Below are 15535 nucleotides of genomic sequence, written 5' to 3' on the forward strand. Positions count from 1 at the left end.
ATAATTAAGGGGGGGAAATGGCATTTCTGGGCCAAAGGACATCAGATGTAAAGAATTCAACGTTAAGAGTGCGAGCCAAGGATTTTAGTCTCTGCTCAGAAATGCTGGACAATAGAGGTTCTCCATATGGCTTCAATGAGGCAAAAGTTAAAATACAAAAAAACTTATTGATCTAACTATAAAGAGGCATGATGTTAGCAGACTGCAGTTTGCTAGAAGGATCTGGAATGGATGCCATTAGAGAAACTAGAATCAGACAAGTCAACGCTTGTAGGATGGCAATGGGTTAGAAGTATAAACACCAGACATCTTTAAGAATTATAACAGCATTGCCCACGTTAGTCACAGTCATATCAGAAACCACAAAACCAATGTGAGGTAAACTCTCCTTGATTCAAAGCAACTGCCCAAGAAGAAAAACCCAATGTTCTGAATTCACTTAAGGTCAGGCAGCAACTGTGGAGGGAATGGAAAGGCGATGTTTTGGGTCGGGGACCCTTCGTCAGACTAGGAGTTGTGGGAGAAAGCTGGAAAAGAGAGGCAAGGGTGGAATAATGCCTGGCAGTGATAGGTGGACACAGGTGGGGAGGTGGGCAATTGGTAGATGGGTGGAGTAAGTAACTAGAGATTAAATAAAAGGCCATTTGATAAAAAGAGAAAAATATAAAGCCAGAGGGAGAGATATAGAAGGAAAGGGGCAAGGAGGTTTGTGAGATTCTCTCATAGATGCTGCCTGACCTGCATTTATTCCAAACGTTATTCCAGCATTCTGCGTTGCTCAGGATTCCACCATCTGCAGTTCCTTGTATCCACCCAAAGGTAGACAACAAATAACCCCCCCCCCCCACCACCACCATCAACAGGACAGAGAGTGTGGTGGAGTAAGGATACAATCTGGTGACTGTCACCTTGCATGTCAGGAAGGCAAAGCTGAAACTCGGCAGACATCAATCATTATGGTCTGGCCTCAGACTCCAGGAGGTGAGGTCAATGCGATCTACATACCATACTGGGCTCAGCCCTCGCTGTACCTTAAGACACAATATCCACTCTGTGCCACAGTTGGTGACTTGAGCCATGGCGGAAAACAGTGGCACTAAAGATGGATCCATGCAGGCAGTGTGTGTGTGGGGGGGGGGGGGGGAAGAAAAGGCAGTGGAAAGTGATGTCAGAGACATTCATGCTTCGACTAGTTACTGTTAGCATCTTATATTATTTTGTCTAGATATATCTAGCAGTATTCATTTGAATGCTTGTGGGTGGGTTTTTGATACGTAGGTGAACGTTACATATATACCAGGGCAGGGCATGGGCAGATCAGACCAGCAGGCACGGGAGAGAGAATACCGTTCTTACCAGATCAGATAGTAAGAACAGAAAGCTACAATTTGTACTAGAATAAAGAGGACCTGGTATGTTCACTTTGTTTGTACAACTACTTCAATAAAGAATCAATTAAACTGGAAATAACTGGAGGATCCGTTTCTTTTTATCGTCTGCGTACGATCGCTCCCACCTGCCCGTGTAGTAATGGCAACGGAAAGTTGGACATTGGAAAAGTTTGAAACTGCTATTACAGGTGACATAAAGCTGACCTCAGCATCAAACTCTAAAAGATAAGCCATACAATTTCGAGTTCAACTTTCCTATGAATGATTCTTTACAATCAGCTGATACTTACTTGTGTTTGAGTCAAAAGCGTTGTCCATGCAGGTGCATTAGTCACCAGGTTACATTTAATAATAGGTTTTTTTTGGGGTTTTTTTTGTTTAAAAAATAAAATAAAAGCACCATTTCCATACTAAGTAATGATTGTTTTCCGGTAAGAATCACAGAACCCTGATATTGATCCACCCACACCAACAAATAATAAAACCACAATCAGCTGCAACAATTTTTCTTGTTGTGTGAAGTTTGCCTTCAGATTGGAAATAACTGAGCGGCAGATTTTATTTATCCAGAGTATGAAGTAATTAATACGGAAACCATTCAGTATTACTTTGCTATGAACCCCATCAAAAATAAATCCCCATAAATCACGAAAAACATTAGAAACACAGTCAAACAGTAAAAATAGAAAGATGATCACTGATCCTTCAACAGAGGAATCCAATTATGATGTGGAATTCTCTTCTACACACCACTGATTGGGAACATTACTTTTTGTTTTAAAAAAGTATGTGTTAAAAAAAAGAATGTGGCAGCAGGGGAGAAGAGTGGGTTGGACAAATAACTTGTTGCAGTAATAATTGTTGAAGGAAGCTTGATGGGTCGAATGGCCTATTTTGGAATTGTGGTATTCCATAGCCTGGAGCTTCAAAGCAGAGCCTGCCCAGCTCAATAGTTAATCTATTAACTTGCTGTGTTTTGCCAGCTCTCTCTCTCAAGTTTTAAATCAAGAATTAAAGCCCTGTCCCATTGCACGAGTTCATTCAAGTGCTTTTCCGAGTTAAAAAAAAAAAATCAAACTCGCGGTAAGCATGTAGAATGAACGTAGCGGGTACGTCGGAGCTCAGGGACATCTTAGTGGCTCGTAGCGCCAACGGCAGGTACTCGCCCGTAATGCTAACGGCAGGTACTCGGGAAACACGGTAAGCTCGGGAAGATTTTTCTTCAACATGTTGAAAAATGTGCACGAGAGCCCAGAGTACTTACGTGCGGCCATTACCGTAAATCTCCGAGTTCGAATCAGGGCAAACTCGGGAGAACTCTTGAATTAACCTTTAGAGTGGGACAGGGCTTTAAGCTTCAGCATATCCTAGCAGCCCCCGTAGGACTATGCCAAGTCAATACTACATCTTCCAAAGCTGGCCTCCACCCATTGGAAACAGCACCACAGGGCCAGGTTTCAGACCACTGTCACCCAACATCAAATGTAATAATAAACATTAAAACTCGTCAACTTAAACAGTTAAATGTGAAAAATGTTAGATAAAAAACTCTTTAGCAAAAGGACATACTACTCTCCAGTCTCTTGGATCTGACCAGCCTGGTGAACCATCCCAAGACAAGCAACCACAGTACCCATTCCAACAACATGGTTTTCAAATCTAGTGCTACTTCACAGTTTCTGGTGATTTGATAATATAATCGTAAGCTTTGCCGAACACATAGATAGATCCATGCACTTGCAACTCAGACCCAAGATACTTATTGCTGCTCCCCATTGACAACAGTGAAATGTACTGGAGCAAGTTCCCCCAACCCAAATATGAAGATAGAGAAGAGAAAAAAAAAGCCTCCAGGCAGCAGAAATCATCAATGAAGCAGCGCTTTCATTGACAAAAATAAAAATGACAGGAATTTAATGGATTGCATTTAAAATAGTTAAGCAATGAGCTTACTGAGGATTCTTGCTGACCTCAACATGACATTCCACAATGTTCCAAAAATTAGTGAGTACAATTGTGGTTATGTACCAAAATTGCTTTTGAACGCAATTAACAATGCAACAAATCTTAGCACAGATACATATAATGGAAATTGCTTCAAGATTGCTTAGCTTGCAAAGACTTTTTAAAATAGCTTGTGTTTGTTCATTAAACAAAATGTTATCTTTCCTGTTCTGAAAAAGATGATTAAAAAAAAAAAAAAAAAAAAAAAATTTAAATTGGGACCCACTTATCTTGCTGCTAAAACATGATTTAAGGTCATAGACAAAGTGTAAATGTTCAGGATTGACCAAAGGCAAAAAAATAATCTGTATTAAACTTTTTTTTGGCAGATTTCTGGAGAGCTCGTGTACCACGGCAGAGGCCTGTGCGTTAGGATCCACAAGCCAGGTCGTCGAAGCGTTGAGAAGCGGAGTCTGCGGTCGCACGCGGACAGCTCAGATGTCCATCTCAAATTGAGCTTCATCTCCTGGAGAAAGAAAGAGTCACCCGTCAACATTCTGGTGCGTAGATCTCGAGTATGGTCATAGGAGGGATGTGTTGAGTCACAGGGTAGGAGAATGCATCAGCTTTACAGAGTAGGCGCCCAAAATGACCAAATCAGCTGAAATCCAACAAGTCCCCTCACTCATTGTTATCAAGACAAAGCCCCATGTTAAAGGGGCAAGTACTCTGGGTAAAAGACTCAGAGCATTCAACGCATCTATTCTCCCCATGATCTTATACACCTTTGTAAGATCACCCCTCATCCTCCTGCGATCCAAGGAATAAAGTCCTAGCCTGCCCAACCTGTCCATTTAGCCGAGGCCCTTGGGTCCTGGTAACATGTGAAAGGAGTGCCTATTAAATTTATGACTCATTAAGCAACCACAATATCCTCTAATAATAAATACTATCGTAATGCGTTTTAATTTGTTAAAGCTGGTTAAGGAGAGAAGGCAGGAGAATGGGGTTGAAAGGGAAAGATACATCAGCCTTGGTTGAATGGTGCAATAGACTCAATGGGCCGAATGGCCCAATTCTTCTCCTATCAAATCTAAACATGATCTTATTATGCTAGCTGAGGAATAAAACAAAAATTGCTGGGGTATTGATGGAACTCCCCTGCTCTTCAGTAAGTGGCATGGAAAGTAGCAAGTGTTAAGCTCAGCGCTTTCAGTTAAGGAAGTCCCCTTTCAGTTAAGGAAGTCCCCTTTCACACTAGAGTGCTAAATCAGTATTGCCACCAAAGTGCCAGCCAAGGTTTGTGTATTCATTGTGAAGGAAGAACCTGCAAATGCTGGTTTAAACCAAAGATATACACAAAAAGCTGGAGTAACTCAGCGGGTCAGGCAGCATGTCTGTAGAAAACAAATAGGTGACATTTCGGGTCGAGCCACTTCTTCATACCGAGTCAGGGGGAAGGAAAACAAGAGATTCTATCTCTGTCTCTATATCAACGCATATATCTCGTTTCCCATCCCCCCATCTCTCACTCTGAAGAAGGGTCTCGACCCGAAACGTCATCTATTCCTTTTCCCCAGAGATGCTGCCTTACCCACTGAGTTACTCCAGCTTTTTGTGTCTGTCTTGTGCATTGATTTCTGGAGTGAAACTCCAGACCCGACGCGATTGAAGGCTGAATCCTAAGGGGCAGCTGGTTAAAAGTATAGAGGAAGGAGGATCAAGAAGTTGGGCTGAATGTGTTCCCTTTAATATAGGGAACGGCGGAGTTGAGCACTTGGGAAGGGAAGAATACGTGGTGATGGATAATGCTTTAGAAAGACGGTGACAACAGAATATTCTTGTGCATGGTCATCTTGGCGTTTTCCATTGAAAGATGAGAACCGGTTAAACAATTCAGACTGCATCCCAGACACACAGGCCAGGTCAGCTCCAGGCCACGTGTCATTAACTGGCGACAGCTGCGGCAGAACTATGTGCAGGGTTCAAGTTACTGGAGTGGCACGTAGAACGCCAAGTTACTAACCCAAAGATACGAGCTTAAATGGCAGCTGGGGCAAAAAAAAAAAAAAATTTAAGAAAATTAATGCATTAAAAAGTTATCATGCTGTTCAGAGGCAATCAGTGAATGACAGTAAATGTCTTGCCAGCATAATCCATGCTCCCCAAACAAAATACAACTTCCACCAGTGTTAGATGGGAGTCTTCAGAGTATCTTGACCAAGATTCATTTCAATAGTAGTTGCTGGACAAACATTAAGGCGGGGGTCAGCTCTGATGGACAAAGGTGTTGGCTGGTCTTGGGAAACTCCATCATGGTGGTGGAAAGAGTGCATAATTAATTGATGTAGGGCCACAGTACACTGGTAGCCCAAGAGGTCTTCACTACAGAGATGTTTTCACTACAGAACCCTATCAGTGTGACTATACAATCTATTGGTGCTTTTCATGAAATGCACAAGTTCATTTAAGGACCAAAGTACCGGGAGAAGTCAAACTCAAAGAAAATTCTTGGCACCTTTGATGTTGCACTGGTTGGATACTCAGCTCTCTAGCCTGCAACATTCCTGCTCTATCATCTTATGGAGCAGGACAAGAAAGACAAACTGTCTGAGGAAGATGCCAAGCAGATCAGCCTTGTAAATGAATTTGAGGAATAACTACACAGCAGACAAGGGAACTCGAGTGGGTACTGACGGAGAAAGAGGGGAAAAATGCACAGGATATCCATAATATTTTTGCAGAGTTTGCATACACCTCCTGGTGGAAATTTGGCAGTAGGGAAATTAGACCAAGCATTTCCTACTTTGCTTCATTCACCTTAAAGTTGTCCCAATTTCCTCACATAATTATCTTATGCATACTTGCTCTTAACATGGGTGAAGCAGGCGTGGTTCCCATCTGATACCCTAATCCACCCAGCCAGACCACCCCCCTCCCCCATGTACTGACTTCATAGCTCAACGATCTTTCTCACAATTTTAAATGCCTCAGCCCCTCACTTCAGCGGAAGAGTTGCTGCCTTACAGCGCCAGATACCCGGTTTCAATTTAACTATGGGTACTATCTGTACGGAGTTCGTACATTCTCCCTGTGACCAATTTGGTTTTCTCCGGGTGCGGCAGTTTCTTCCAACTCTCCAAGGACGTGTGCATTTGTAGGTTAATTTGTTTTTGTAACATGTAAAATTATCCCTAGTGTGTGCAGGTGAGTGTGCGGGGTGATCACTGGTCACTGTGGACTCGGTGACCAGCAATTATTTCACATCATTTTAAATTTAATATTTATGAATGAATGCAAAATTGTCCGTAAACCGAGTTTTGCCCCCAATGGTTCAAGTTGTCGAATCTCACCAGTAGATGATTTTCCCTCACGGGTGATTCCACTGCTCTGAGCAGCATTATTTGCTTCTGCCTTCGTATCTTCAGCAATGCCTGGGGTTGTCACACCTGGGATATGTGGGAGGTAACGAGGTGGAGTCTTTGCAATCGGAGAATGACGGCAGTCCATCAGAAACTTCCGATCGTAAATAATCCGAGTGCCTGAAACAGCAAGTTAAAGTTTGCATTTAAAAAAAAAGTTGCTCTTATCTACTCAGAAGAAAGAACATTGAAAAAAAAGTGTTGTCTTTTAAGAACCTGTGGCATCATATCTCAATCTCGAAGAACAGAGTGGGGAATAACTAAAATGGTATCAGTTCTGAGTGCCTTCTGTTGTGTGTAGATACGTGAAAAGCTGTGGTGTCCTTAGATTAGAGCTTTCAAGAGAGTTTTGTTTGGTGCTCACAACTATAAAAGGGTTTTGCCATGAGCAAAAATATTTCCTCTCACAAGAGAGATAGCAAAGATTGAAGGTGAATTGTTAAAGTAGAGGAGAGGTGTGGAGAATTTTCTTTTAAATATACAAGTTTGTTGCCTTTTTCTGAAGTGGAATGTATTATGTTTGAAGATTTAGATTTGAAGGAAGTTGGGCAAATACGCAAAGAAAAATAATTGTGCTACAAGGAAAGGGGAGAGGAATGTGGCTTTTTGCACAATTTGTCAAAAGAGCAGACAAAGGCATTATGGAATAAATGGCAAAAGGTGGAACTAAGGAACTGTACATGCTTGATTACAAAACAGACAAAGTACTGGAGTAACTAAGCAGGTGAGGTAGTATCTGTGGAGAATATTGTTGGGTCACAAGAAGGGCCCGAAACGTCTACTATCCATGTTCTCCAGAGATGCTGCCTCACCCGCTGAGTTAACTCCAGTACTTTGTGTCTTTTTATGGAATAAATGGCCTTCTCCTGTGCTGTGGGATTCTATAATAATGCCCAGTTTTCACCAGACCCACCCAGACCTTCACATAGCATTGTTCAATGGAAAAATCAACAAATTACAGCCAAAGCCATGTCTATTCACACCCGCTAATTTTAGCTGAAGAATCCTTGCACAATGTAGCTTGTACATCTATATTTGTTTAGCATCTAAAGCATTCAGTGACCACGGAAGAGCTCAATGGTCAACAAATACTCTCACACGCACCCACTACCCTGATGAAAGCAAATTTTAAAAAGTGTTCAATCCAACAAACGCACTGAAAGTTTGAAAGAAATATCACAAACTTACTGTGCAGGTACAATTCACATGTCTATTTTGCTAATCAGAAGAGCAATTTATAAGATACGGGCAGCGGTCTGCTTATTGGATAACACGGACTGTAATAAGGCAGCACAAAGTAGGGGTGACATGTGGGACACCATGATCTACCTTTCTCTAGAATGCCAGGGAATGCATTCATCATCGGCACAATTCAAAATTAGATTCATAATTCTTTTCAGCCACTGGATCTTGAAAACAACAACTGGTAATAGGAATTTCATGATAAAAGGCTGGAAACTCTGGAAAGAAAATGGGTTTCACAATACTGCCATCCTACATCTGCGCTTTGAAATATATGGGCAGACACAAGGCATTCAGTGCCTCGTGTACGGTCGACACTATAGATGGAAATAAATACTAGGATTGGAGCAGTTCACCCAATTGCTGCAGAATCAAGTCGTCAAGTTTATTTATCACATACACATACGAGATGTGCAGTGAAATGAAAAGTGGCAATGCTTGCAGATTGTGCAAAAAAACTACAACCCAGAATGGAACAGAATCACATATTCACCCATTACATATTTGTGGGAGGAAAATAAAGAAAATACACCACACAACAGTAAACTGATCCAGTAAAGTTAGTCCCTGGTGAAATAGGAGTATACAGTCCTAATGGCCTCAGGGAAGAAACTCCTCATCCTCTCTGTTTTCACAGCATGGCAACGGAGGAGTTTGCTTGAATCATGCCCCAAATAGAAATAAAAACACACATAACCCACCGCAAATTGGAGGAGCAGCACCTCATTTCGGTAGGGTAGTTTACACCCCAGCAGTATGAACATTGACTTCTCCAATTTCAGGTAGTCCTTGTTTTCTCCCTCCTTCCCCTCCCCAGCTCTCCCACATCCCACTCTCTCCGCCTCTTCCTTGCACCCCACAGCAGTCTGAAGAAGGGTCCCGACCCGAAACATCGCCTATTCCTTCACTCCATAGATGCTGCCTCACCCGCTAAGTTTCTCCAGCATTTTTGTCTACCATAATGATACAGAATCTCACTTCCAAACTGCAAGAACAACCTTCGTAACCCAAAGCAAAAAAACTTACACGTTTAACCTGCTCTCATTTCATACAAATATCATGCAAAATCAGCAGTTTATCTGGAAGTAGGAATCTGCAAAATGTAACTGCACAAGACCAAAACCGCCTTGTCTCTGAACACAACTCGTCAAAGCTGAATTGTAACCACAAGATTGAGATTATCTTTAGATTACATATACCCTGTGCCACATATGTTGAGAATAAAAGATTGAGGGGGATCTTATAGAAACTTACAAAATTCTTAAGGGGTTGGACAGGCTAGATGCAGGAAGATTGTTCCCGATGTTGGGGAAGTCCAGAACAAGGGGTCACAGTTTAAGGATAAGGGGGAAATCTTTTAGGACCAAGATGAGAAAAACATTTTTCACAGAGAGAGTGGTGAATCTCTGGAATTCTCTGCCACAGAAGGTAGTTGAGGCCAGTACATTGGCTATATTTAAGAGGGAGTTAGATGTGGCCCTTGTGGCTGTAGGGATCAGGGGGTATGGAGAGAAGGCAGGTACAGGATACCGAGTTGGATGATCAGCCATGATTATATTGAATGACGGTGCAGGCTCGAAGGGTCGAATGGCCTACTCCTGCACCTAATTTCTATGTTTCTAAACTTATTTTGCTTGCACCAACACACAAAGGTAGCTGTGAGTTTAAACTCCAATCAGTTTTAAAACAAACAGTTCTTTGGCAGAGTAGGACTCGACTATTGAACGGTCAGATGGGCGAGAATGGAACCAGCTAGAATCAGATTAGTTGAAGGTAACACCTATCTCTTTCCACATCCAGTCAAGCTTAGGACAGGATTTGGGCTTGTCAGAATCATAAGTATTTCCCACAGACTCAGAAGAATTTTTACAATTTGTAATATTCCAGCCCAATAGTTAACTGGGGGACCCAGGTTTGAGTTCATTTAAAATTAGATCCGGCTTCTACAAAGGGAAGTATGGGAACAGGCTAAAGTGTTATTGGGGATAAAAGCCAAACTGCCCACAGCGGCTCTCATCAGAGATGCAATTGCAGAAAGGAGTGGGCTCATCTCTCATCCATCACACACAATCAAAGTCTTGATCTCTTTGCCTTTGCCCACAATGCAAAGGATAACAAGCACTATATGGATAGGAAAGGTTGAGAGATATGGGCCAAACGCTGGTGGGACTAGTGTAGATGGGGCATCTTGTTTGGCATGGGAAGTTGGACTGAAGGGCCTGTTTCTGTGCTGTATGGCTCTAACACCTTTAAAACAACCATCTATCCTTAAAAATACAAAGTCACCAGCTTTATCTAAAGTGATGTTACAGAAGGTGTGATAAGTTTGAAAACCTTCACTATGGTGGTTAGATGGGCACATTCGGGCTTCTACCTCTGCAGTATTTTCTCTCGTCCTCTTGAAAGATTGCTCTGAGATTTTGTTTGCTTGAAGAGACAATATGATGGCATTTAAAGACTGAGAGATTTCTTCTCAACACATCTACCAGAGCACTTAATTATTTCCAGAGCTTGGAAGTTAAACTGTAAATTGAATTGCTGCGTGTTGCTCATTGTCATTATCATGGCATAGGACAATTTAGGTCATTACCAGGAAAAAAAAATAAATCACTGGGTTTCGTTTCATTCTGTAATTGGGAAACGGTGTTTGGTTTATAATTGTCACGTGTACAAAATTACAGTGTAAAACTTAGTTTTGCACTGTAATCTAGTCATTCCATACACAAATACAATCAAACCATATCCAAGAAGCAACAGATGACGCAAAAAGAGAAAGTAAACAGAGTGCAGAACATAGTGTTACAGCTGCAGAGAAAGTGCAGATAACAAAACTGTGCAAGGGCTGTCGCAAGGTAGATTGGAAGATCAGAAGTACACCTTTAGCAAATGCCCGCCCATTCAAAAGTCTGATAACAGCAGGGAAGAAGCATTTACTTGAATCGTTTTTAGGAGTTTTCCACCGACCATGTGCGTTCTCAAATGGTACATTATTGATTAGTTAAGGCTTGCACAACTGACTAGAAACAAGTCAGCTCTTGTTGCCTATGCTGGCACAATACATTTCCAATCAAAAGATTGTGTTGTGTAATTATTTTAGTCCAAATAAAATTATAGGCATCTAAAAGGATATTTTATTGATATACTTATTATTTTTTTTAAATTGAAGCACGAATGTCACAGTGGGCCTGTTTCACCATTTATTTATGATATGTATCCATTAGGTCTGTCTGTGCCCCTTAATCCCTTTTCATGCTTGAAAAATCTATTAATATCAAATCTTGTAAATGTCAATTTGTCTGCAGTACATGCTGTCCTTCAGCTCCATGGGCCTTAACAACTCATGTAAACACAAAGCATGGATGATCCATCACCAAAAACAAACATCTAACCAGATATTTCAAGATATTTGAATTTGGAAACATACAGCAGGCCGATTATTATCTAAAGAAGGAAATTAAAAAAAAAAAGATCCACATATTGTTTAGACCATGCATCACTTTGATTTTGTTTCTCGCCATCATCCTTCTATCTTAAGAAACAAAGCAATTATGTTTCATTAATAATTATGTCAGCATACTTTTGATTTGCATAAACTCTGCCTATCTCTGGGCAAGTAAGAACAGGAGAAATAGAATGAATATTATAAGTAGTATTAGGAGCCTACCTTTCTATTCAATACAATGGCCAACTCCCAAATATACCTTCCCTCCACATCTCTGAAAGATTGGGGCACAAACGTTGAGAATTTTATCCTCTTTGGCTAAAACCAAGGGAATCTACATGCCACAGAATGGTCTGTTGCTAACCGTGTTAAAACGTTACCAGAATAAGTAAAGCTCACCCTCCAGACAAAAAAAACCTGCAAACTTTCCTTTGATAAGAATTCTTCACCCGCAATGCCAACAAATCGTGTTAAGTTCCCTTGCCAATTCACACTGACACTATTCTTGCCCAATTCTGTCAACACCCATCTCAATCATCATTAGTGATCCGTTCAAAACATTGCAACACTATTTATGCGGAAACAGGTAAATAACCCAAAACGTCAACCCATATTTATCCCATGTTCTCCAGGGATGCTGCCCGACCCGATGAATTACAATAGATGTGTCTTTTTTGGGGATAAATCTAGCCCACTTTAGTAATGGCTAGGATCACCTCCGCTATAAAAGGGATCAAAGACCAATAATTTATTCTGGAAAAAAAATACTTTTCCTGTTTAGTCCTCCCTCCGTTTGGGATTTTGCTCATCTTTTAACATTGTACAGTGGCACAATTTTTAGACATCGATATCAGCTATGAAACTCACTTCAAATCAAATCTCACCCAACTGCAGTGGGTGAAATGCAATACAGCACCTTGGAAGTGGTGCATAGTGACTGGGTGGTCTTTAAGGAGCAATTTTAAACTGATGTGTAAGAAAGATCTGCAGATGCTGGTTTCAATCGAAGGGTGACACAAAATGCTGGAGTAACTCAGCGGGTGAGGCAGCATCTCTGGAGAGAAGGAATGGGGTTCCCCTCTTCCATTATAGACGAGGCTCTCGCTAGATCTCCTCGATATCCCGCAGCTCCACTCTTGCGCCCCCTCCCGCCCATTTGTAACGTGGACAGAGTCCCCCCTGTCCTCACCTACCACCCATCGTCACGTACAGCATATAATCCTCCAACATTGTTGCCACCTCCAACGGGATCCCACTACTGGCCACATCTTCCCATCTCCACCGCTTTCTGCAGAGACCGTTCCCTTCGAAACTCTGGTCAACTCGTCCGTTCCCACCCAAACCACCCCCTCCCCAGGTACATTCCCCTGCAACCACAGATGATGCAACACCTGTCCCTTTACCTTCCCCCCTCGACTCCATCCAAGGACCCAAACAGCCTTTCCAGGTGAAGCAGAGGTTCACTTGCATCTCCTCCAACCTCATCTACTGTATCCGCTGCTCCAGGCATCAACTTCTCTACATCGGCGAGATCAAGCACAGGCTTGGTGATCGTTTCACTGAACACCTGCGCTCAGTACATCTTAACCTACCCGATCTCCCGGTGGCTCAGCATTTCAACTACCCCTACCATTCCCAACCTGACCTTTCTGTCCTGGGCCTCCTCCATTGTCAGTGAGGCCCAGTGCAAATTGGAGGAACAGCACCGCATATTTCACTTGGGTAGTTTACACCCCAGCGATACGAACATTGACTTCTCTAACTTCAGATAGTCCTTGCTTTCTCTCTCCGTCCCCTTCCCAGTTCTCCCACCAGTCTTACTGTCTCCAAGTACATTCTATCTTTGTCCCATCCCCTCTCCTGACATCAGTCTGAAGAAGGGTCTCCACCTGAAACGTCGCCCATTCCTTCTCTCTAGAGATGCTGCCTCACCCGCTGAGTTACTCCAGCATTTTGTGTCTACCTTCAATTTTGAACTGATATCTAGCTTCCCTCTCGGGCAGTTGCAAATGAGTGCGGTTAATATTTTTCTGTATCCATGTCATGCAAACAAGTAGTAGAAACAAGGAACTGCAGATACTGGTTTAAAAAAAATATACTGGAGTTAAAAAAAAAAAAAAAAAAGGGTCCCAACCCAAAACATCATCTATCCCTAGACACTGGAGGCTGGAGTAACTTAGCAGGAAAGACAACTCTAGAGAAGGAATGGGTGATGTTTCGGGTCGAGATCCTCTCATTCCTTTGCTCCAGGGATGTTGCCTGACCTGCTGAGTTAGCAAGGAAAATGGAAATTTATTGAGATAAATAGGAACGTGGGGACGAGGTTTCGATTAGAACAACCATTATGTTATTTTTTTTAATCACGAATGCAATTGTTCTGATGAAGGTACATGAACCGCCTGACCAGCTGAGATTTTTGCAGCATTGTCCGATTTTATTTCATTATACCCGATTATCTGTCCCAATCACATTGTGTGTGCAAGCCTGCATTATCCATATTGGCTGCAGTATTCCCCACATTACAGCCACAACCACCTTCAAAAAAATGATATCCACCTCATTGGCCAGAAAATGCTTGGGATGTCCTATGCTCAGGGAAAACACCAATGAAATACGAAGTTACCATCACCTGATTAAGTTAGAAAAATTCTTTTGTTGTGACTTATCTGCTGTGGTTTGGTGGGACCTGCTGCATTTTTCATTTATTTGAGCTATCCTTAAACCAAATTGAGAAATCTCTTGTTCTGACTCTGCCCGAATCTGAATGGTCCCTTAAAGGAGCTCTCTGCACGATTCAGGCAAATGGCGAGGAATTAATGGACAGGCAAGGCTTTGGCCGAGGGGGAAGAGGCGGGTGTTGCTGACTCGCTTTATACGCGACAGGATCACGAGTACAAGACATGCAATCCAACCTCGGGGGAGGGGGGTGGAGCAAAAACAAATGCATGCACGTTAATTTCCTCCTGCAGAAGCAAAAATAAGCCAAATAACCCGCATTTAAGACGCTCACTGAAGCACCGTTAACAGACCCGAGTGTTTGCAACAAACAGGAAATTAACCCAAGCCAGGCCGAATTCGAGCAGCGAATTTAGTCCTGAAATGTGCATTTCAAATAAAGCTGTTTAATGCAAGAAATTGTGTGCAGCATTCTCGCATATCTGCATTAATTGTGATTTCGCTACGCTACACTTCCATTTTGCAAAGGGAGGGGGGAAAAAACCATGCAGGCTGCGAAAAGTTAACTCCGCTCAGCTTCGACAACACGAGGTGAAGCCTCTTGCCAAATCGGCCTGCACTCTGGTTTGTTTATTATGCGAACGGAACCGAGCAATTCGGCGCAACAGCAGCTAATGTTCAGCTATTTTTTTAACCCACAAATACAGTACTAAGTTTCCTTGTGCAACCACACTTGTCTTGCAGCTTCTCCACTCACTTTTATTTTAACAAACGGATTTAAAGGAAAGTACTTGGACCAGGCCCCCATGTGTGCATTTGCCCGATTTACTGAAGACATAAAATCCAAAGCACAACCAGCAAGGTTGCATTTACTGATCGCTAACATGGATTTACCTCCGGGAGTGGTGGAGAACAGGGTTCCTCCCGGTGTAGTGCAGTAATCATGAGGTAGCTGCGTTGTATCGTTCAGAACCACCGTCCTGGTGGGAATCACTCTGCATTGGCTTTGCTGGCAACTTGCAGACATCTTTTCTGAAATTTAGTTATTTTAAAAAAATAATCAAAAAACAAAAAGTTTAATGCTTTAAATCGCACCCTGTTCTCCCTTCTTTCAGCCTTCAGCACACCTCTAACCCTCACTCTGCAGCGAACCAACTCCAGCCAGGCAGCACCGCCTACTTGCAGTGAGACGGGAGGGAAGGCGTACACACACATACACAACAAATCTTCATTTGTGCTCATGCAGTGGGTGTAATCTTTTAAAGGGGCCCTTCTCTCCCATCACGTTTTCTCCACTGTTCCTTCATGAGTGCAATTATTTCACTGGGACGTGATATGGGGGGAGCGGAGAGTCGAGTCTGGATATGGAGACGATTTTTCAACTAGATGTTGAATTTGGAACCAGAGAGAACTACTAA

General features: G+C 42.3%; 1 protein-coding gene across 1 annotated transcript; it reads right to left on the reverse strand.

The window, feature by feature from the left end:
• Positions 1-1894: 1894 nt before the first annotated feature.
• On the reverse strand, positions 1895-15315 carry LOC116966559 (eukaryotic translation initiation factor 4E-binding protein 2-like). Its single transcript, XM_033012932.1, has 3 exons — positions 15012-15315; positions 6689-6877; positions 1895-3861 (listed from the first exon to the last, which is right to left on the reverse strand). The coding sequence occupies exons 1-3, from the start codon at positions 15142-15144 to the stop codon at positions 3830-3832; spliced, it is 354 nt and encodes a 117-aa protein (XP_032868823.1). The 5' UTR covers positions 15145-15315; the 3' UTR covers positions 1895-3829.
• Between the last annotated feature and the right edge of the window lie 220 nt (positions 15316-15535).

Source organism: Amblyraja radiata, chromosome 37, assembly GCF_010909765.2.
Source record: "Amblyraja radiata isolate CabotCenter1 chromosome 37, sAmbRad1.1.pri, whole genome shotgun sequence".
NCBI classification, from domain to species: Eukaryota; Metazoa; Chordata; class Chondrichthyes; order Rajiformes; family Rajidae; genus Amblyraja; species Amblyraja radiata.

What these genes read in the sequence shown, in the direction of transcription:
- LOC116966559 (XM_033012932.1), bottom strand. Translation starts at nt 15,144, where the DNA reads ATGTCTGCAAGTTGCCAGCAAAGCCAATGCAGAGTGATTCCCACCAGG. An exon ending in GTTCTCCACCACTCCCGGAG is followed by an intron (nt 6,878 to 15,011) that starts GTAAATCCATGT and finishes TTGCTGTTTCAG; the next exon opens with GCACTCGGATTATTTACGAT. An exon ending in TGAGGGAAAATCATCTACTG is followed by an intron (nt 3,862 to 6,688) that starts GTGAGATTCGAC and finishes TTCTTTCTCCAG; the next exon opens with GAGATGAAGCTCAATTTGAG.